At 46.4% G+C, this 23,339-nt stretch overlaps 1 protein-coding gene across 5 annotated transcripts in view; it reads left to right on the top strand.

Moving 5' to 3' along the window:
* tbc1d23 (TBC1 domain family, member 23) overlaps nucleotides 1-23,339 on the top strand; it is an 82,311-nt gene that overhangs the window by 39,193 nt on the left and 19,779 nt on the right. For 2 of the 5 annotated variants that reach the window (XM_071342187.1, XM_071342190.1), the window contains exons 7-15: nucleotides 32-78; nucleotides 158-261; nucleotides 2,187-2,330; nucleotides 2,518-2,610; nucleotides 7,296-7,466; nucleotides 7,653-7,695; nucleotides 7,801-7,886; nucleotides 20,936-21,075; nucleotides 22,336-22,380. In XM_071342187.1, the coding sequence (XP_071198288.1) occupies nucleotides 32-78; nucleotides 158-261; nucleotides 2,187-2,330; nucleotides 2,518-2,610; nucleotides 7,296-7,466; nucleotides 7,653-7,695; nucleotides 7,801-7,886; nucleotides 20,936-21,075; nucleotides 22,336-22,380 (873 nt within the window). The remainder of the gene's footprint in view (nucleotides 1-31; nucleotides 79-157; nucleotides 262-2,186; nucleotides 2,331-2,517; nucleotides 2,611-7,295; nucleotides 7,467-7,652; nucleotides 7,696-7,800; nucleotides 7,887-20,935; nucleotides 21,076-22,335; nucleotides 22,381-23,339) is intronic. The other 3 variants (XM_071342188.1, XM_071342191.1, XM_071342189.1) reach the window with 3 other exon arrangements.

Genomic DNA, 23,339 nt, shown 5'->3' with positions numbered 1-23,339 from the left:
TAGAGATAACATCCTGTTTGTTCCCCCCTAGAGATAACATCCTGCAACAAGAAGGGGACAGTAAAGAAGATATCATCAGTAAGTTATCTGCTTCTGGATTCAGCTTCTAGGCTGCTGTGTATTGAATGCAGGGTTGTAACCCGTGTGTTTGTTACAGAGATGTTGGAGGACTCTCCTGCCCTGTTAGAGGCTGATGATATAGAAGACCTGTTCTCTCTGGCCCAGTATTACTGGAGCAAGACCCCTCTGTCTCTGAGAAAGGTAAAGTACTGTCATGGGGCCCTGCTTAATACAGCTGACATGGGGCCCTGCTTAATACAGCTGACATGGGGCCCTGCTCAATACAGCTGACATGGGGAGAATACCTTACAGTAAAATGCTTACTTACAAGCCCTTAACCAACAATGCATTTTTAAGAATATAGAGTGAAGAAAATACTTTGTATTTTTTTTGTTGACTTTATTTAGTAACACAAAATAACAATAATGGGGATATATACAGGGGGTACCGGTACAGAGTCAATGTGGAGGCTATATACAGGGGGTACCGGTACAGAGTCAATGTGGAGGCTATATACAGGGGGTACCGGTACAGAGTCAATGTGGAGGCTATATACAGGGTGTTATGGTACAGAGTCAATGTGGAGGCTATATACAGGGGGTACCGGTACAGAGTCAATGTGGAGGCTATATACAGGGGGTACCGGTACAGAGTCAATGTGGAGGCTATATACAGGGGGTACCGGTACAGAGTCAATGTGGAGGCTATATACAGAGGGTACCGGTACAGAGTCAATGTGGAGGCTATATACAGGGGGTACCGGTACAGAGTCAATGTGGAGGCTATATACAGGGGGTACCGGTACAGAGTCAATGTGGAGGCTATATACAGGGGGTACCGGTACAGAGTCAATGTGGAGGCTATATACAGGGGGTACCGGTACAGAGTCAATGTGGAGGCTATATACAGGGGGTACCGGTACAGAGTCAATGTGGAGGCTATATACAGGGGGTACCGGTACAGAGTCAATGTGGAGGCTATATACAGGGGGTACCGGTACAGAGTCAATGTGGAGGCTATATACAGGGGGTACCGGTACAGAGTCAATGTGGAGGCTATATACAGGGGGTACCGGTACAGAGTCAATGTGGAGGCTATATACAGGGGGTACCGGTACAGAGTCAATGTGGAGGCTATATACAGGGGGTACCGGTACAGAGTCAATGTGGAGGCTATATACAGGGGGTACCGGTACAGAGTCAATGTGAACAGTCTATGACTTGGGTGACTGGAGTCTTTAACAATTCTTTGGGCCTTCCTCTGACCCTGCCTGGTATAGAGGTCCAGGATGGCAGGAAGCTTGGCCCCAGTGATGTACTGGGCCATAGGCACTACACTCTGTAGCGCCTTGCGGTCAGATGCCTAGCAGTTGCACTACCAAGCAGTGATGCAACCAGTCAGGATGCTCTCGATGGTGTAGCTGTAGAACTTTTTGAGGATCTGAGGACCCATGCCAAATCTTGTCAGTCTCCTGAGGGGGAGTAGGCTTTGTCGTGCCCTCTTCACGACTGTCTTGGTGTGTTTGGACCATGATAGTTTGTTGGTGATGTGGACACCAAGAAACTTGAAACTCTCAACCCGCTCCACTACAGCCTTGTCGATGTTAATGGGGGCCTGTTCGGCCCGCCTTTTCCTGTAGTCCACGATCAGCTCCTTTGTCTTGCTCACATTTAGGGAGAGGTTGTTGTCCTGGCACCACACGGTCAGGTCTCTGACCTCCTCCCTATAGGCTGTCTCATCGTTGTCGGTGATCAGGCCTACCATTGCAGTCATGAGTGAACAGGAATTACAGGAGGGGCCTGAGCACGCACTGCTGAGGGGCCCCTGTGTTGAGGATCAGTGTGGTGGATGTGTTGTTACCTACCTTCACCGCCAGGAAGTCCAGGATCCAGTTGCATGGAGCTCTGTTCAATATAACTGAAGTTGCTGCCCCTGCAGTGAGTGGCAGTTTTGTGAGGGAAGAAGAAACTTGAAAAATGTTTTTTCTTGGAGAATACCTTTACATTTCTCTGAACTGTTTTAATTCTCTTCAGTGAGCCATGTTAAGTTGCTAGCTTTCATAATGTATGTAGCTGTATGTCTCTCTGAGTAGGAGAACCAGACTCTGACTCTCTCTGTGTCTGTAGGAGAACCAGAACTTGTTTGGGTCCAGCCTGGTGGCACTGAAGGAGGAAGACATGGATCTGAGTCAGGCTCTCTGTCTCCCTGTGTCTGTCCCTGAGATCCTGCAGGCCAACCAGCTGCAGCCTGTGAGTAACAGCACCCCTGAGGTGCGTTCAACAAGGTTTTCATATTCAGTGAACATGTTACTGTAGTGACAGTTTTAGTTGGGCTGAAAATGTTAGTTGAAAATCAAATGGCTAATTAATGTAGCATTTTAGTAGCAATAACCAAACAACGAATTACTTTGATATTCCTACTACATGTAATAGAAATGTCTCTATCGACCTGTCCCAGGAAGGGGTTCGGTTCTTTGTGGTGGACTGTCGACCTGCTGAGCAGTACAACGCTGGACACCTCTCTACTGCCTTCCACCTGGACTCAGACTTGGTGAGACCTTGGGGGGTGTAGAGGAGACTAGGGACTGGAGAATGGGGAGGAGGGACGGTAGAGGAGAATGGGGAGGGGGGACGGTGGAGGAGAATGGGGAGGGGGGACGGTGGAGGGGAGGAGGGACGGTAGAGGAGAATGGGGAGGGGGGACGGTGGAGGAGAATGGGGAGGGGGGACGGTGGAGGGGAGGAGGGACGGTAGAGGAGAATGGGGAGGGGGGACGGTGGAGGAGAATGGGGAGGGGGGACGGTGGAGGAGAATGGGGAGGGGGGACGGTGGAGGGGAGGGGGGACGGTGGAGGAGAATGGGGAGGGGGGACGGTGGAGGAGAATGGGGAGGGGGGACGGTGGAGGAGAATGGGGAGGGGGGACGGTGGAGGAGAATGGGGAGAGGGGACGGTGGAGGAGAATGGGGAGGGGGGACGGTGGAGGAGAATGGGGAGGGGGGACGGTGGAGGAGAATGGGGAGGGGGGACGGTGGAGGAGAATGGGGAGGGGGGACGGTGGAGGAGAATGGGGAGGGGGGACGGTGGAGGGGAGGAGGGACGGTAGAGGAGAATGGGGAGGGGGGACGGTGGAGGAGAATGGGGAGGGGGGACGGTGGAGGGGAGGAGGGACGGTAGAGGAGAATGGGGAGGGGGGACGGTGGAGGAGAATGGGGAGGGGGGACGGTGGAGGAGAATGGGGAGGGGGGACGGTGGAGGAGAATGGGGAGGGGGGACGGTAGAGGAAAGGAGAATAGGGAGAGGATTGAACTGCCCCACAATCCAAAGTAATACGGTTGATATAGTATACTATCAAAGTATTCACACCAATCAAATTTTATTTGTCACATGTGCCGAATACAACAGGTGTAGTAGACCTTACAGTGAAATGCTGAATACAACAGGTGTAGTAGACCTCACAGTGAAATGCTGAATACAACAGGTGTAGTAGACCTCACAGTGAAATGCTGAATACAACAGGTGTAGTAGACCTTACAGTGAAATGCTGAATACAACAGGTGTAGTAGACCTTACAGTGAAATGCCGAATACAACAGGTGTAGTAGACCTTACAGTGAAATGCTGAATACAACAGGTGTAGTAGACCTTACAGTGAAATGCTGAATACAACAGGTGTAGTAGATCTCACAGTGAAATGCTGAATACAACAGGTGTAGTAGACCTTACAGTGAAATGCTGAATACAACAGGTGTAGTAGACCTCACAGTGAAATGCTGAATACAACAGGTGTAGTAGACCTTACAGTGAAATGCTGAATACAACAGGTGTAGTAGACCTTACAGTGAAATGCTGAATACAACAGGTGTAGTAGACCTTACAGTGAAATGCTGAATACAACAGGTGTAGTAGACCTCACAGTGAAATGCTGAATACAACAGGTGTAGTAGACCTCACAGTGAAATGCTGAATACAACAGGTGTAGTAGACCTCACAGTGAAATGCTGAATACAACAGGTGTAGTAGACCTTACAGTGAAATGCTGAATACAACAGATGTAGTAGACCTCACAGTGAAATGCTGAATACAACAGGTGTAGTAGACCTTACAGTGAAATGCTGAATACAACAGATGTAGTAGACCTCACAGTGAAATGCTGAATACAACAGGTGTAGTAGACCTTACAGTGAAATGCTGAATACAACAGGTGTAGTAGACCTCACAGTGAAATGCTGAATACAACAGGTGTAGTAGACCTCACAGTGAAATGCTGAATACAACAGGTGTAGTAGACCTCACAGTGAAATGCTGAATACAACAGGTGTAGTAGACCTTACAGTGAAATGCTGAATACAACAGGTGTAGTAGACCTTACAGTGAAATGCTGAATACAACAGGTGTAGTAGACCTTACAGTGAAATGCTGAATACAACAGGTGTAGTAGACCTCACAGTGAAATGCTGAATACAACAGGTATAGTAGACCTTACAGTGAAATGCTGAATACAACAGGTGTAGTAGACCTCACAGTGAAATGCTGAATACAACAGGTGTAGTAGACCTCACAGTGAAATGCTGAATACAACAGGTGTAGTAGACCTCAGTGAAATGCTGAATACAACAGGTGTAGTAGACCTTACAGTGAAATACTGAATACAACAGGTGTAGTAGACCTTACAGTGAAATGCTTACTTACAAGCCCTTAACCAACAGTGCAGTTTAAAAAAATTACCAACAGCAAAAAGTAAGAGTTAAGAATAACAAATAATTAAAGAGCAGCAGTAAATAACAATAGTGGGGCTATATACAGGAGGTACCGGTACAGAGTCAAGAGGTAATATGTAGATGTAGGTAGAGTTATTAAAGTGACTATGCATAGATAATAACAGAGAGTAGCAGCAGCGTAGAAGAGGGTGGTGGGGGTGGCAATGCAAATAGTCTGGGTAGCCATTTGATCAGCCCCGTTAATGAGAATGGGGGCGTGCTCGGTCCTCCTTTTCCTGCAGTCCACAATCAGCTCCTTTGTCTGGATCACGTTGAGGGAGAGGTTGTTGTGCTGGCACCACATGGCCTTAGCTTATTGATGAGCTTTGAGAGCACTATGGTGTTGAACGCTGAGCTGTAGTCGAAGAATAGTATTCTCACATAGGTGTTCCTTTTGTCCAGGTGGGAAAGGGCAGTGTGGAGTGAAATAGAGATTGCATCATCTGTGGATCTGTTGGTGCGGTATGTAACTTGGAGTGGGTCTAGGGTTTCTGGGTTAATGGTGTTGATGTGAGCCATGACCAGCCTTTCAAAGCATTTCATGGCTACAGACCTGAATGCTACGGGTCGGTAGTCATTTAGGCAGGTTACCTTAGTGTTCTTGAGCACAGGGACTATGCTGGTCTGCTTGAAACGTGTTGGTATTACAGACTCAGTCAGGGACTGGTTGAAAATGTCAGTGAAGACACTTGCCAGTTGGTCAGCACATGCTCGCAGTACACGTCCTGGTAATCCATCTGGCCCTGCGGCCTTGTGAATGTTTGTTGACCTGTTTAAAGGTCTTTCTCACATCGGCTACGGAGAGTGTGATCACACAGTCGTCTGGAACAGCTGGTGCTCTCATGCATGTTATTTGTTTTTATGTTATTTGCCTCAAAGTAAGCATAGAAGTAGTTTAGCTCGTCTGGTAGGCTCGTGTCACTGGGCAGCTTGCGGCTGTCACATCCGACGAGCGTCAGAGCCGCTGTAGTACGATTCGTCTTAGTCCTTCCTGTATTGACACTTTGCCTGTTTGATGATTCGTCTGAGGGCATAGCAGGATTTCTTATAAGCTCTAGCCTTTAGCTCAGTGTGGATGTTGCCTGTAAACCATGGCTTCTGGTTGGGGTATGTACAGTAGATAGTGTGGTCTACATCTTATCATGAGATACTCTACCTCAGGCAATCAAAACCTCGAGACTTCCTGTGATATTGTGCACCAGCTGTTGTTTACATATATGCATAGTCCACCACCCCTTGTCTTACCATACGCCGCTGTTCTATCCTGCCGATATGACCAGCCAGCTGTATGTTGATAATGTCGTCGTTCAGCCACGACGCCGTGAAGCACAAGATATTACAGTTTTTAATGTCCCGTTGGTAGTTTAATCTTCCTCGTAGGTCGTCGATTTTATTTTCCAATGATTGCACGTTAGCTAGTAGAACAGAAGGCGGGGGGGGGGGGGATCGCCCGTCCTCTTTTTCTAAATTGTCTCTTCACGCAAATGTTGGGGATTTGGGCCTGTTCCCGGGAAAGCAGTATGTCGTTCACGTCGGACTCGTTAAAGGGAAGAAAAAAAAGCTTCTGCCAGTCCGTGGTGAGTCATCGCTGTTCTGATGTCCAGACGTTATTTTTGGTCATAAGAGACGGTAGCAGCAACATTATGTACAAAATAAGTAAAAAAAATAAGTTACAAAAATACGAACATAAAAACACAATCGGTTAAGAGCTCGTAAAACGTCAGCCATCTTCTCCGGCGCCGTCTTGCTCGTGTGGTACAAACTTTTTTTCAGCACGGGTGGGGGAGGGGCTCGTGTGTCTCACCCGAGAGGGGGAAAGTAGCCAAACCGACTCGTGCGAATTAGATCAAATCAAATGTATTATACACATGGTTAGCAGATGTTAATGCGAGTGTAGCGAAATGCAGACTTGTTGCTGGTTTTCCATCATCTTGTCTGGTAGTATCTTTACTGCATCATATCGATGTAAAGAAGCTAGCTAGCACGGCTAATTGAGGATATATTGCTCAACTCACCCGTCCGTCTCCGTAGGGTATAAATCGTCTCTCTCCGTAGGGTATAAATCGGCCGTCTCCGTAGGGTATAAGTCGGCTTTTAGGGGATAGTTGACTTACTTTCTGTCGCTCTCGCTCTCCCTCTCTCTGTGTGGTCTTACTCTGTCAAAATGGCACCCTATTCCCTATAGTGTGCACTATATGGGCTCTGGTCAAAAGTAGTGCACAATATATAGGGAATAGGGCTCTGGTCAAAAGTAGTGCACACTATATAGGGAATAGGGCTCTGGTCAAAGTGTGCACACTATATAGTGAATAGGGCTCTGGTCAAAAGTAGTGCACACTATATAGGGAATAGGGCTCTGGTCAAAGTGTGCACACTATATAGTGAATAGGGCTCTGGTCAAAGTGTGCACACTATATAGTGAATAGGGTGCCATTTGGGACTCACACTTAACCTTTCATCTGTTGCTGTGTGTCTCTAGATGCTGCAGAACCCGTCAGAGTTCAGCCTATCAGTGAAGTCCCTCCTGGAGGCCCAGAAACAGAGTCTAGAGTCTGGCTCCATCGCCAGTGGAGAACACCTCTGCTTCATGGGTTCAGGGAGGGAGGAGGAGGACATGTACATGAACATGGTGCTGGCACACTTCCTACAGGTAGGAGAAACAGACAGTGATTCATCCTACATCTTGTTGGGCATTAGTTGCACGCCTGTTATTACAATTCAACCTTTTTTAAATCACAATTAGTTTTTTATTACAATTAAACCCTTTTTGTTATAATTCAACCACTTTTGTATTATAATTCAACCAATCAGTGCTAATGAGGGTTTTCTCTCACAGAAAAACAAAGAATACGTCAGTATCGCAAAAGGTGGTTTTATGGGTGAGTGATATTTTTTATATTTTAAACAATTCATAGAATAAATTAATTTTGTCTTGATGGGTGCCAACCCAAATGAAACCATGTCTATCCTGTTGTGTTGTCCAGCCCTGCAGCAGCACCTAACAGACATCAATGTGGAGGGACCAGACAACTATGTCCACTGGATAGTCAGCACCTCTGGATCAGCTGAAGTGAGTTCACTGGAGCTCGTCATAGTAGCTACTGTCAAGGGAGAATTACACTGGAGCTAGTCATAGTACCTACTGCCAAGGGAGAATTACACTGGAGCTAGTCATAGTACCTACTGCCAAGGGAGAATTACACTGGAGCTAGTCATAGTAGCTACTGTCAAGGGAGAATTACACTGGAGCTAGTCATAGTAGCTACTGTCAAGGGAGAATTACACTGGAGCTAGTCATAGTAGCTACTGTCAAGGGAGAATTACACTGGAGCTAGTCATAGTAGCTACTGTCAAGGGAGAATTACACTGGAGCTAGTCATAGTAGCTACTGTCAAGGGAGAATTACACTGGAGCTAGTCATAGTAGCTACCGTCAAGGGAGAATTACACTGGAGCTAGTCATAGTAGCTACTGTCAAGGGAGAATTACACTGGAGCTAGTCATAGTAGCTACCGTCAAGGGAGAATTACACTGGAGCTAGTCATAGTAGCTACTGTCAAGGGAGAATTACACTGGAGCTAGTCATAGTAGCTACCGTCAAGGGAGAATTACACTGGAGCTAGTCATAGTAGCTACCGTCAAGGGAGAATTACACTGGAGCTAGTCATAGTAGCTACCGTCAAGGGAGAATTACACTGGAGCTAGTCATAGTAGCTACTGTCAAGGGAGAATTACACTGGAGCTAGTCATAGTAGCTACTGTCAAGGGAGAATTACACTGGAGCTAGTCATAGTAGCTACTGTCAAGGGAGAATTACACTGGAGCTAGTCATAGTAGCTACTGTCAAGGGAGAATTACACTGGAGCTAGTCATAGTAGCTACCGTCAAGGGAGAATTACACTGGAGCTAGTCATAGTAGCTACTGTCAAGGGAGAATTACACTGGAGCTAGTCATAGTAGCTACCGTCAAGGGAGAATTACACTGGAGCTAGTCATAGTAGCTACTGTCAAGGGAGAATTACACTGGAGCTAGTCATAGTAGCTACCGTCAAGGGAGAATTACACTGGAGCTAGTCATAGTAGCTACCGTCAAGGGAGAATTACACTGGAGCTAGTCATAGTAGCTACCGTCAAGGGAGAATTACACTGGAGCTAGTCATAGTAGCTACCGTCAAGGGAGAATTACACTGGAGCTAGTCATAGTAGCTACCGTCAAGGGAGAATTACACTGGAGCTAGTCATAGTAGCTACTGTCAAGGGAGAATTACACTGGAGCTAGTCATAGTAGCTACTGTCAAGGGAGAATTACACTGGAGCTAGTCATAGTAGCTACTGTCAAGGGAGAATTACACTGGAGCTAGTCATAGTAGCTACTGTCAAGGGAGAATTACACTGGAGCTAGTCATAGTAGCTACTGTCAAGGGAGAATTACACTGGAGCTAGTCATAGTAGCTACCGTCAAGGGAGAATTACACTGGAGCTAGTCATAGTAGCTACTGTCAAGGGAGAATTACACTGGAGCTAGTCATAGTAGCTACCGTCAAGGGAGAATTACACTGGAGCTAGTCATAGTAGCTACTGTCAAGGGAGAATTACACTGGAGCTAGTCATAGTAGCTACCGTCAAGGGAGAATTACACTGGAGCTAGTCATAGTAGCTACCGTCAAGGGAGAATTACACTGGAGCTAGTCATAGTAGCTACCGTCAAGGGAGAATTACACTGGAGCTAGTCATAGTAGCTACCGTCAAGGGAGAATTACACTGGAGCTAGTCATAGTAGCTACCGTCAAGGGAGAATTACACTGGAGCTAGTCATAGTAGCTACCGTCAAGGGAGAATTACACTGGAGCTAGTCATAGTAGCTACTGTCAAGGGAGAATTACACTGGAGCTAGTCATAGTAGCTACTGTCAAGGGAGAATTACACTGGAGCTAGTCATAGTAGCTACCGTCAAGGGAGAATTACACTGGAGCTAGTCATAGTAGCTACCGTCAAGGGAGAATTACACTGGAGCTAGTCATAGTAGCTACTGTCAAGGGAGAATTACACTGGAGCTAGTCATAGTAGCTACCGTCAAGGGAGAATTACACTGGAGCTAGTCATAGTAGCTACTGTCAAGGGAGAATTACACTGGAGCTAGTCATAGTAGCTACCGTCAAGGGAGAATTACACTGGAGCTAGTCATAGTAGCTACCGTCAAGGGAGAATTACACTGGAGCTAGTCATAGTAGCTACTGTCAAGGGAGAATTACACTGGAGCTAGTCATAGTAGCTACCGTCAAGGGAGAATTACACTGGAGCTAGTCATAGTAGCTACTGTCAAGGGAGAATTACACTGGAGCTAGTCATAGTAGCTACTGTCAAGGGAGAATTACACTGGAGCTAGTCATAGTAGCTACCGTCAAGGGAGAATTACACTGGAGCTAGTCATAGTAGCTACCGTCAAGGGAGAATTACACTGGAGCTAGTCATAGTAGCTACTGTCAAGGGAGAATTACACTGGAGCTAGTCATAGTAGCTACTGTCAAGGGAGAATTACACTGGAGCTAGTCATAGTAGCTACCGTCAAGGGAGAATTACACTGGAGCTAGTCATAGTAGCTACCGTCAAGGGAGAATTACACTGGAGCTAGTCATAGTAGCTACCGTCAAGGGAGAATTACACTGGAGCTAGTCATAGTAGCTACTGTCAAGGGAGAATTACACTGGAGCTAGTCATAGTAGCTACCGTCAAGGGAGAATTACACTGGAGCTAGTCATAGTAGCTACCGTCAAGGGAGAATTACACTGGAGCTAGTCATAGTAGCTACTGTCAAGGGAGAATTACACTGGAGCTAGTCATAGTAGCTACTGTCAAGGGAGAATTACACTGGAGCTAGTCATAGCAGCTACTGTCAAGGGAGAATTACACTGGAGCTAGTCATAGTAGCTACTGTCAAGGGAGAATTACACTGGAGCTAGTCATAGTAGCTACTGTCAAGGGAGAATTACACTGGAGCTAGTCATAGTAGCTACTGTCAAGGGAGAATTACACTGGAGCTAGTCATAGTAGCTACTGTCAAGGGAGAATTACACTGGAGCTAGTCATAGCAGCTACTGTCAAGGGAGAATTACACTGGAGCTAGTCATAGTAGCTACTGTCAAGGGAGAATTACACTGGAGCTAGTCATAGTAGCTACTGTCAAGGGAGAATTACACTGGAGCTAGTCATAGTAGCTACTGTCAAGGGAGAATTACACTGGAGCTAGTCATAGTAGCTACTGTCAAGGGAGAATTACACTGGAGCTAGTCATAGCAGCTACTGTCAAGGGAGAATTACACTGGAGCTAGTCATAGTAGCTACTGTCAAGGGAGAATTACACTGGAGCTAGTCATAGTAGCTACTGCCAAGGGAGAATTACACTGGAGCTAGTCATAGTAGCTACTGTCAAGGGAGAATTACACTGGAGCTAGTCATAGTAGCTACTGTCAAGGGAGAATTACACTGGAGCTAGTCATAGTAGCTACCGTCAAGGGAGAATTACACTGGAGCTAGTCATAGTAGCTACCGTCAAGGGAGAATTACACTGGAGCTAGTCATAGTAGCTACTGTCAAGGGAGAATTACACTGGAGCTAGTCATAGTAGCTACCGTCAAGGGAGAATTACACTGGAGCTAGTCATAGTAGCTACTGTCAAGGGAGAATTACACTGGAGCTAGTCATAGTAGCTACCGTCAAGGGAGAATTACACTGGAGCTAGTCATAGTAGCTACCGTCAAGGGAGAATTACACTGGAGCTAGTCATAGTAGCTACTGTCAAGGGAGAATTACACTGGAGCTAGTCATAGTAGCTACCGTCAAGGGAGAATTACACTGGAGCTAGTCATAGTAGCTACTGTCAAGGGAGAATTACACTGGAGCTAGTCATAGTAGCTACTGTCAAGGGAGAATTACACTGGAGCTAGTCATAGTAGCTACCGTCAAGGGAGAATTACACTGGAGCTAGTCATAGTAGCTACCGTCAAGGGAGAATTACACTGGAGCTAGTCATAGTAGCTACTGTCAAGGGAGAATTACACTGGAGCTAGTCATAGTAGCTACTGTCAAGGGAGAATTACACTGGAGCTAGTCATAGTAGCTACCGTCAAGGGAGAATTACACTGGAGCTAGTCATAGTAGCTACCGTCAAGGGAGAATTACACTGGAGCTAGTCATAGTAGCTACCGTCAAGGGAGAATTACACTGGAGCTAGTCATAGTAGCTACTGTCAAGGGAGAATTACACTGGAGCTAGTCATAGTAGCTACCGTCAAGGGAGAATTACACTGGAGCTAGTCATAGTAGCTACCGTCAAGGGAGAATTACACTGGAGCTAGTCATAGTAGCTACTGTCAAGGGAGAATTACACTGGAGCTAGTCATAGTAGCTACTGTCAAGGGAGAATTACACTGGAGCTAGTCATAGCAGCTACTGTCAAGGGAGAATTACACTGGAGCTAGTCATAGTAGCTACTGTCAAGGGAGAATTACACTGGAGCTAGTCATAGTAGCTACTGTCAAGGGAGAATTACACTGGAGCTAGTCATAGTAGCTACTGTCAAGGGAGAATTACACTGGAGCTAGTCATAGTAGCTACTGTCAAGGGAGAATTACACTGGAGCTAGTCATAGCAGCTACTGTCAAGGGAGAATTACACTGGAGCTAGTCATAGTAGCTACTGTCAAGGGAGAATTACACTGGAGCTAGTCATAGTAGCTACTGTCAAGGGAGAATTACACTGGAGCTAGTCATAGTAGCTACTGTCAAGGGAGAATTACACTGGAGCTAGTCATAGTAGCTACTGTCAAGGGAGAATTACACTGGAGCTAGTCATAGCAGCTACTGTCAAGGGAGAATTACACTGGAGCTAGTCATAGTAGCTACTGTCAAGGGAGAATTACACTGGAGCTAGTCATAGTAGCTACTGCCAAGGGAGAATTACACTGGAGCTAGTCATAGTAGCTACTGTCAAGGGAGAATTACACTGGAGCTAGTCATAGTAGCTACTGTCAAGGGAGAATTACACTGGAGCTAGTCATAGTAGCTACTGTCAAGGGAGAATTACACTGGAGCTAGTCATAGTAGCTACTGTCAAGGGAGAATTACACTGGAGCTAGTCATAGTAGCTACTGTCAAGGGAGAATTACACTGGAGCTAGTCATAGTAGCTACTGCCAAGGGAGAATTACACTGGAGCTAGTCATAGTAGCTACTGTCAAGGGAGAATTACACTGGAGCTAGTCATAGTAGCTACTGCCAAGGGAGAATTACACTGGAACTAGTCATAGTAGCTACTGTCAAGGGAGAATTACACTGGAGCTAGTCATAGTAGCTACTGTCAAGGGAGAATTACACTGGAGCTAGTCATAGTAGCTACTGCCAAGGGAGAATTACACTGGAGCTAGTCATAGTAGCTACTGCCAAGGGAGAATTACACTGGAGCTAGTCATAGTAGCTACTGTCAAGGGAGATTTACACTGGAGCTAGTCATAGTACCTACTGCCAAGGGAGAATTACACTGGAGCTAGTCATAGTAGCTACTGCCAAGGGAGAATTACACTGGAGCTAGTCATAGTAGCTACTGTCAAGGGAGAATTACACTGGAGCTAGTCATAGTAGCTACTGCCAAGGGAGATGTACACTGGAGCTAGTCATAGTAGCTACTGTCAAGGGAGATTTACACTGGAGCTAGTCATAGTAGCTACTGTCAAGGGAGAATTACACTGGAGCTAGTCATAGTAGCTACTGTCAAGGGAGAATTACACTGGAGCTAGTCATAGTAGCTACTGTCAAGGGAGAATTACACTGGAGCTAGTCATAGTAGCTACTGTCAAGGGAGAATTACACTGGAGCTAGTCATAGTAGCTACTGTCAAGGGAGAATTACACTGGAGCTAGTCATAGCAGCTACTGTCAAGGGAGAATTACACTGGAGCTAGTCATAGTAGCTACTGTCAAGGGAGAATTACACTGGAGCTAGTCATAGTAGCTACTGCCAAGGGAGAATTACACTGGAGCTAGTCATAGTAGCTACTGTCAAGGGAGAATTACACTGGAGCTAGTCATAGTAGCTACTGTCAAGGGAGAATTACACTGGAGCTAGTCATAGTAGCTACTGTCAAGGGAGAATTACACTGGAGCTAGTCATAGTAGCTACTGTCAAGGGAGAATTACACTGGAGCTAGTCATAGTAGCTACTGTCAAGGGAGAATTACACTGGAGCTAGTCATAGTAGCTACTGTCAAGGGAGAATTACACTGGAGCTAGTCATAGTAGCTACCGTCAAGGGAGAATTACACTGGAGCTAGTCATAGTAGCTACTGTCAAGGGAGAATTACACTGGAGCTAGTCATAGCAGCTACTGTCAAGGGAGAATTACACTGGAGCTAGTCATAGTAGCTACTGTCAAGGGAGAATTACACTGGAGCTAGTCATAGTAGCTACTGCCAAGGGAGAATTACACTGGAGCTAGTCATAGTAGCTACTGTCAAGGGAGAATTACACTGGAGCTAGTCATAGTAGCTACTGTCAAGGGAGAATTACACTGGAGCTAGTCATAGTAGCTACTGTCAAGGGAGAATTACACTGGAGCTAGTCATAGTAGCTACTGTCAAGGGAGAATTACACTGGAGCTAGTCATAGTAGCTACTGTCAAGGGAGAATTACACTGGAGCTAGTCATAGTAGCTACTGTCAAGGGAGAATTACACTGGAGCTAGTCATAGTAGCTACCGTCAAGGGAGAATTACACTGGAGCTAGTCATAGTAGCTACTGTCAAGGGAGAATTACACTGGAGCTAGTCATAGTAGCTACTGTCAAGGGAGAATTACACTGGAGCTAGTCATAGTAGCTACTGTCAAGGGAGAATTACACTGGAGCTAGTCATAGTAGCTACTGTCAAGGGAGAATTACACTGGAGCTAGTCATAGTAGCTACTGTCAAGGGAGAATTACACTGGAGCTAGTCATAGTAGCTACTGTCAAGGGAGAATTACACTGGAGCTAGTCATAGTAGCTACCGTCAAGGGAGAATTACACTGGAGCTAGTCATAGTAGCTACTGTCAAGGGAGAATTACACTGGAGCTAGTCATAGTAGCTACTGTCAAGGGAGAATTACACTGGAGCTAGTCATAGTAGCTACCGTCAAGGGAGAATTACACTGGAGCTAGTCATAGTAGCTACCGTCAAGGGAGAATTACACTGGAGCTAGTCATAGTAGCTACTGTCAAGGGAGAATTACACTGGAGCTAGTCATAGTAGCTACTGTCAAGGGAGAATTACACTGGAGCTAGTCATAGTAGCTACCGTCAAGGGAGAATTACACTGGAGCTAGTCATAGTAGCTACCGTCAAGGGAGAATTACACTGGAGCTAGTCATAGTAGCTACCGTCAAGGGAGAATTACACTGGAGCTAGTCATAGTAGCTACTGTCAAGGGAGAATTACACTGGAGCTAGTCATAGTAGCTACCGTCAAGGGAGAATTACACTGGAGCTAGTCATAGTAGCTACCGTCAAGGGAGAATTACACTGGAGCTAGTCATAGTAGCTACTGTCAAGGGAGAATTACACTGGAGCTAGTCATAGTAGCTACTGTCAAGGGAGAATTACACTGGAGCTAGTCATAGCAGCTACTGTCAAGGGAGAATTACACTGGAGCTAGTCATAGTAGCTACTGTCAAGGGAGAATTACACTGGAGCTAGTCATAGTAGCTACTGTCAAGGGAGAATTACACTGGAGCTAGTCATAGTAGCTACTGCCAAGGGAGAATTACACTGGAGCTAGTCATAGTAGCTACTGTCAAGGGAGAATTACACTGGAGCTAGTCATAGTAGCTACTGTCAAGGGAGATTTACACTGGAGCTAGTCATAGTACCTACTGCCAAGGGAGAATTACACTGGAGCTAGTCATAGTAGCTACTGCCAAGGGAGAATTACACTGGAGCTAGTCATAGTAGCTACTGTCAAGGGAGAATTACACTGGAGCTAGTCATAGTAGCTACTGCCAAGGGAGATGTACACTGGAGCTAGTCATAGTAGCTACTGTCAAGGGAGATTTACACTGGAGCTAGTCATAGTAGCTACTGTCAAGGGAGAATTACACTGGAGCTAGTCATAGTAGCTACTGTCAAGGGAGAATTACACTGGAGCTAGTCATAGTAGCTACTGTCAAGGGAGAATTACACTGGAGCTAGTCATAGTAGCTACTGTCAAGGGAGAATTACACTGGAGCTAGTCATAGTAGCTACTGTCAAGGGAGAATTACACTGGAGCTAGTCATAGCAGCTACTGTCAAGGGAGAATTACACTGGAGCTAGTCATAGTAGCTACTGTCAAGGGAGAATTACACTGGAGCTAGTCATAGTAGCTACTGCCAAGGGAGAATTACACTGGAGCTAGTCATAGTAGCTACTGTCAAGGGAGAATTACACTGGAGCTAGTCATAGTAGCTACTGTCAAGGGAGAATTACACTGGAGCTAGTCATAGTAGCTACTGTCAAGGGAGAATTACACTGGAGCTAGTCATAGTAGCTACTGTCAAGGGAGAATTACACTGGAGCTAGTCATAGTAGCTACTGTCAAGGGAGAATTACACTGGAGCTAGTCATAGTAGCTACTGCCAAGGGAGAATTACACTGGAGCTAGTCATAGTAGCTACTGTCAAGGGAGAATTACACTGGAGCTAGTCATAGTAGCTACTGCCAAGGGAGAATTACACTGGAACTAGTCATAGTAGCTACTGTCAAGGGAGAATTACACTGGAGCTAGTCATAGTAGCTACTGTCAAGGGAGAATTACACTGGAGCTAGTCATAGTAGCTACTGCCAAGGGAGAATTACACTGGAGCTAGTCATAGTAGCTACTGCCAAGGGAGAATTACACTGGAGCTAGTCATAGTAGCTACTGTCAAGGGAGAATTACACTGGAGCTAGTCATAGTAGCTACTGTCAAGGGAGATTTACACTGGAGCTAGTCATAGTACCTACTGCCAAGGGAGAATTACACTGGAGCTAGTCATAGTACCTACTGCCAAGGGAGAATTACACTGGAGCTAGTCATAGTAGCTACTGTCAAGGGAGAATTACACTGGAGCTAGTCATAGTAGCTACTGTCAAGGGAGAATTACACTGGAGCTAGTCATAGTAGCTACTGTCAAGGGAGAATTACACTGGAGCTAGTCATAGTAGCTACTGTCAAGGGAGAATTACACTGGAGCTAGTCATAGTAGCTACTGTCAAGGGAGAATTACACTGGAGCTAGTCATAGTAGCTACTGTCAAGGGAGAATTACACTGGAGCTAGTCATAGTAGCTACTGCCAAGGGAGAATTACACTGGAGCTAGTCATAGTAGCTACTGCCAAGGGAGAATTACACTGGAGCTAGTCATAGTAGCTACTGTCAAGGGAGAATTACACTGGAGCTAGTCATAGTAGCTACTGTCAAGGGAGATTTACACTGGAGCTAGTCATAGTACCTACTGCCAAGGGAGAATTACACTGGAGCTAGTCATAGTAGCTACTGCCAAGGGAGAATTACACTGGAGCTAGTCATAGTAGCTACTGTCAAGGGAGAATTACACTGGAGCTAGTCATAGTAGCTACTGTCAAGGGAGAATTACACTGGAGCTAGTCATAGTAGCTACCGTCAAGGGAGAATTACACTGGAGCTAGTCATAGTAGCTACTGTCAAGGGAGAATTACACTGGAGCTAGTCATAGTAGCTACCGTCAAGGGAGAATTACACTGGAGCTAGTCATAGTAGCTACTGTCAAGGGAGAATTACACTGGAGCTAGTCATAGCAGCTACTGTCAAGGGAGAATTACACTGGAGCTAGTCATAGTAGCTACTGTCAAGGGAGAATTACACTGGAGCTAGTCATAGTAGCTACTGTCAAGGGAGAATTACACTGGAGCTAGTCATAGTAGCTACTGTCAAGGGAGAATTACACTGGAGCTAGTCATAGTAGCTACCGTCAAGGGAGAATTACACTGGAGCTAGTCATAGTAGCTACTGTCAAGGGAGAATTACACTGGAGCTAGTCATAGTAGCTACCGTCAAGGGAGAATTACACTGGAGCTAGTCATAGTAGCTACTGTCAAGGGAGAATTACACTGGAGCTAGTCATAGCAGCTACTGTCAAGGGAGAATTACACTGGAGCTAGTCATAGTAGCTACTGTCAAGGGAGAATTACACTGGAGCTAGTCATAGCAGCTACTGTCAAGGGAGAATTACACTGGAGCTAGTCATAGTAGCTACTGTCAAGGGAGAATTACACTGGAGCTAGTCATAGTAGCTACTGTCAAGGGAGAATTACACTGGAGCTAGTCATAGTAGCTACTGCCAAGGGAGAATTACACTGGAGCTAGTCATAGTAGCTACTGTCAAGGGAGAATTACACTGGAGCTAGTCATAGTAGCTACTGTCAAGGGAGAATTACACTGGAGCTAGTCATAGTAGCTACTGTCAAGGGAGAATTACACTGGAGCTAGTCATAGTAGCTACTGTCAAGGGAGAATTACACTGGAGCTAGTCATAGTAGCTACTGTCAAGGGAGAATTACACTGGAGCTAGTCATAGTAGCTACTGCCAAGGGAGAATTACACTGGAGCTAGTCATAGTAGCTACTGTCAAGGGAGAATTACACTGGAGCTAGTCATAGTAGCTACTGCCAAGGGAGAATTACACTGGAACTAGTCATAGTAGCTACTGTCAAGGGAGAATTACACTGGAGCTAGTCATAGTAGCTACTGTCAAGGGAGAATTACACTGGAGCTAGTCATAGTAGCTACTGCCAAGGGAGAATTACACTGGAGCTAGTCATAGTAGCTACTGCCAAGGGAGAATTACACTGGAGCTAGTCATAGTAGCTACTGTCAAGGGAGAATTACACTGGAGCTAGTCATAGTAGCTACTGTCAAGGGAGATTTACACTGGAGCTAGTCATAGTACCTACTGCCAAGGGAGAATTACACTGGAGCTAGTCATAGTACCTACTGCCAAGGGAGAATTACACTGGAGCTAGTCATAGTAGCTACTGTCAAGGGAGAATTACACTGGAGCTAGTCATAGTAGCTACTGTCAAGGGAGAATTACACTGGAGCTAGTCATAGTAGCTACTGTCAAGGGAGAATTACACTGGAGCTAGTCATAGTAGCTACTGTCAAGGGAGAATTACACTGGAGCTAGTCATAGTAGCTACTGTCAAGGGAGAATTACACTGGAGCTAGTCATAGTAGCTACTGTCAAGGGAGAATTACACTGGAGCTAGTCATAGTAGCTACTGCCAAGGGAGAATTACACTGGAGCTAGTCATAGTAGCTACTGCCAAGGGAGAATTACACTGGAGCTAGTCATAGTAGCTACTGTCAAGGGAGAATTACACTGGAGCTAGTCATAGTAGCTACTGTCAAGGGAGATTTACACTGGAGCTAGTCATAGTACCTACTGCCAAGGGAGAATTACACTGGAGCTAGTCATAGTAGCTACTGCCAAGGGAGAATTACACTGGAGCTAGTCATAGTAGCTACTGTCAAGGGAGAATTACACTGGAGCTAGTCATAGTAGCTACTGCCAAGGGAGATGTACACTGGAGCTAGTCATAGTAGCTACTGTCAAGGGAGATTTACACTGGAGCTAGTCATAGTAGCTACTGTCAAGGGAGAATTACACTGGAGCTAGTCATAGTAGCTACTGTCAAGGGAGAATTACACTGGAGCTAGTCATAGTAGCTACTGTCAAGGGAGAATTACACTGGAGCTAGTCATAGTAGCTACTGTCAAGGGAGAATTACACTGGAGCTAGTCATAGTAGCTACTGTCAAGGGAGAATTACACTGGAGCTAGTCCAGCACTGTGATCCTCTCCTCCATCCCCCTCACCCTCTCCTCCATCCCCCTCATCCTCTCCTCCAGCACTCTGGTCCTCTCCTCCATCCCCCTCTCCCTTTCCTCCAGCAGTCTGATCCTCTCCTCCATCCCCCTCATCCTCTCCTCCATCCCCCTCACCCTCTCCTCCATCCCCCTCTCCCTCTCCTCCAGCACTCTGGTCCTCTCCTCCATCCCCCTTTCCCTCTCCTCCAGCAGTCTGATCTTCTCCTCCATCCCCCTCACCCTCTCCTCCATCAGTCTGATCCTCTCCTCCATCCCCCTCACCCTCTCCTCCATCCCCCTCAACCTCTCCTCCAGCAGTCTGATCCTCTCCTCCATCCCCCTCACCCTCTCCTCCAGCAGTCTGATCTTCTCCTCCATCCCCCTCACCCTCTCCTCCATCCCCCTCATCCTCTCCTCCAGCAGTCTGATCCTCTCCTCCATCCCCCTCACCCTCTCCTCCACAGCAGTCTGATGACTGTCCTGGTGACATAGTGAAGGTTATGTTGTGGAGGGTAGCATCCTGTATATGTCCTGGTGACATAGTGAAGGTTATGTTGTGGAGGGTAGTATCCTGTATATGTCCTGGTGACATAGTGTTGTGGAGGGTAGTATCCTGTATATGTCCTGGTGACATAGTGAAGGTTATGTTGTGGAGGGTAGTATCCTGTATATGTCCTGGTGACATAGTGTTGTGGAGGGTAGCATCCTGTATATGTCCTGGTGACATAGTGAAGGTTATGTTGTGGAGGGTAGTATCCTGTATATGTCCTGGTGACATAGTGTTGTGGAGGGTAGTATCCTGTATATGTCCTGGTGACATAGTGAAGGTTATGTTGTAGAGGGTAGTATCCTGTATATGTCCTGGTGACACAGTGAAGGTTATGTTGTAGAGGGTAGTATCCTGTATATGTCCTGGTGACATAGTGAAGGTTATGTTGTGGAGGGTAGTATCCTGTATATGTCCTGGTGACATAGTGTTGTGGAGGGTAGTATCCTGTATATGTCCTGGTGACATAGTGAAGGTTATGCTGTGGAGGGTAGTATCCTGTATATGTCCTGGTGACATAGTGTTGTAGAGGGTAGTATCCTGTATATGTCCTGGTGATATAGTGTTGTGGAGGGTAGTATCCTGTATATGTCCTTGTGGAAAAATCCAAGTTTGTCTAACTCTTAATCTATCTTTTTGTAAAAACATGCTGATAATGTCAGGAGCTCATGATCTCTCTCCCCACAACAGGGAGAGTTGCTGAGCACCACAGGGGATAAAGGAGTCAAGTCTCTGGTCAACAAGATGACCTTTGCCCTCAAGTCCAAGTCTGTCATAGCGAAGGAGAAGATGATAAGCTTTATGGAGAACACGGCTACACCTGTGGACAGGTAAGATCCTGTAAGATGCTCTGTCTGTGTTCAAATGAACAGGTAAGATCCTGTCCTTCCATGCGCTGTCTGTGTTTATATGGACAGGTAATATCCTGTCCTTCCATGCTCAGGACTCATCTCTCCTTTGAATAATTTGTATTATTTATTTATCTAAGGGAATAATGATGGACTCCACTCCTGTAATTCAATTTTATTAAATCATTATTAATGATCCTTTATTAATTTAGTACATTTGCATTAATCTATGCCTTAGTTGAACCCCTCTTCACCGTGCCTTAGTTTAACCCCTCTTCACCGTGCCTTAGTTTAACCCCTCTTCACCGTGCCTTAGTTGAACCCCTCTTCGCCTTGCCTTAGTTGAACCCCTCTTCACCGTGCCTTAGTTTAACCCCTCTTCGCCTTGCCTTAGTTGAACCCCTCTTCACCGTGCCTTAGTTTAACCCCTCATCGCCGTGCCTTAGTTGAACCCCTCTTCGCCTTGCCTTAGTTGAACCCCTCTTCGCCTTGCCTTAGTTGAACCCCTCTTCGCCTTGCCTTAGTTGAACCCCTCTTCGCCGTGCCTTAGTTTAACCCCTCATCGACGTGCCTTAGTTGAACCCCTCTTCGCCGTGCCCTAGTTGAACCCCTCTTCGCCGTGCCCTAGTTTAACCCCTCATCGCCGTGCCTTAGTTGAACCCCTCATCGCCGTGCCCTAGTTGAACCCCTCTTCGCCGTGCCTTAGTTGAACCCCTCTTCGCCGTGCCCTAGTTGAACCCCTCTTCACCGTGCCTTAGTTGAACCCCTCTTCACCGTGCCTTAGTTGAACCCCTCTTCGCCGTGCCCTAGTTGAACCCCTCTTCACCGTGCCTTAGTTGAACCCCTCTTCACCGTGCCTTAGTTGAACCCCTCTTCGCCGTGCCCTAGTTGAACCCCTCTTCGACGTGCCTTAGTTGAGCCCCTCTTCACCGTGCCTTAGTTGAACCCCTCTTCGCCGTGCCTTAGTTGAGCCCCTCTTCACCGTGCCCTAGTTGAACCCCTCTTCACCGTGCCTTAGTTGAACCCCTCTTCGCCGTGCCCTAGTTGAACCCCTCTTCGACGTGCCTTAGTTGAGCCCCTCTTCACCGTGCCCTAGTTGAACCCCTCTTCACCGTGCCCTAGTTGAACCCCTCTTCGACGTGCCTTAGTTGAACCCCTCTTCGCCGTGCCCTAGTTGAACCCCACATCTCGTTGTGCCTACATTTAACCCTTCATCATTGTGCCTTGTGTATTCCATGCTAGAATGTCTTTCACTCTCCCCTGGCCAGAGAAGGGGGTCCCTGACCGGTAAGACTCTCCTAGCAGCAGGATGTGCCTGTGGCCCCATCTCATTCCTGCTCTGTCCCTCGCAGCCTACTTATTGCCCCGGGGACCAGAGGTCACTAATGGAGCCGAGAGCTGTACCACGACCACACTAATGCATCCCCCCTAACATGCTGCTCCCATCCCTTACTCACACCATGTCTCCAGTCCACACTCTGGCTCCTGGATGAAGTACTGCTCTCTGATCACTCTGTCACCTGTCATAGTCCCTATGCTCTGTGACAACTGTTATAGTCCCTATGCTCTGTGTCACCTGCTATAGTCGCTATGTCACTGTCTGTAGGTCACTGTCTGTTGTTGCTCTTTCTAGTCTAACTATATGAGTTGTCTGCAGTGGACCCTGGATCTTTGCCTTGCCACTGTTTGCGTGGACATTCACTTTAAGTGTGTGATACTATTTCACTGTTCTCCAAGGTGATAGTCAGGGCTGTGTGGTTCACTGTTCTCCAAGGTGATAGTCAGGGCTGTGTGGTTCACTGTTCTCCAAGGTGATAGTCAGGGCTGTGGCTGTATATCTACTATATGTGCCTCTATTTCCCTGGATATCACTACTAATAAATTACGCTGTAATTGTAGAACCACTGCTTTAACTGGTTTCTTATTCCTCTAATAGTAACATAGCTGCCTGACTAATTCCAGATGGCTTTTAACTGGTTTCTTATTCCTCTAATAGTAACATAGCTGCCTGACTAATCCCAGATGGGTTTAACTGGTTTCTTATTCCTCTAATAGTAACATAGCTGCCTGACTAATCCCAGATGGGTTTAACTGGTTTCTTATTCCTCTAATAGTAACATAGCTGCCTGACTAATCCCAGGTGGCTTTTAACTGGTTTCTTATTCCTCTAATAGTAACATAGCTGCCTGACTAATCCTAGGTGGCTTTTAACTGGTTTCTTATTCCTCTAATAGTAGCATAGCTGC

Source organism: Salvelinus alpinus, chromosome 15 (genome assembly GCF_045679555.1).
Source record: "Salvelinus alpinus chromosome 15, SLU_Salpinus.1, whole genome shotgun sequence".
NCBI classification, from domain to species: domain Eukaryota; kingdom Metazoa; phylum Chordata; class Actinopteri; order Salmoniformes; family Salmonidae; genus Salvelinus; species Salvelinus alpinus.
Note: the sequence above shows the minus strand (reverse complement) of the source record. Positions and strands in the feature narration are given on the sequence as shown.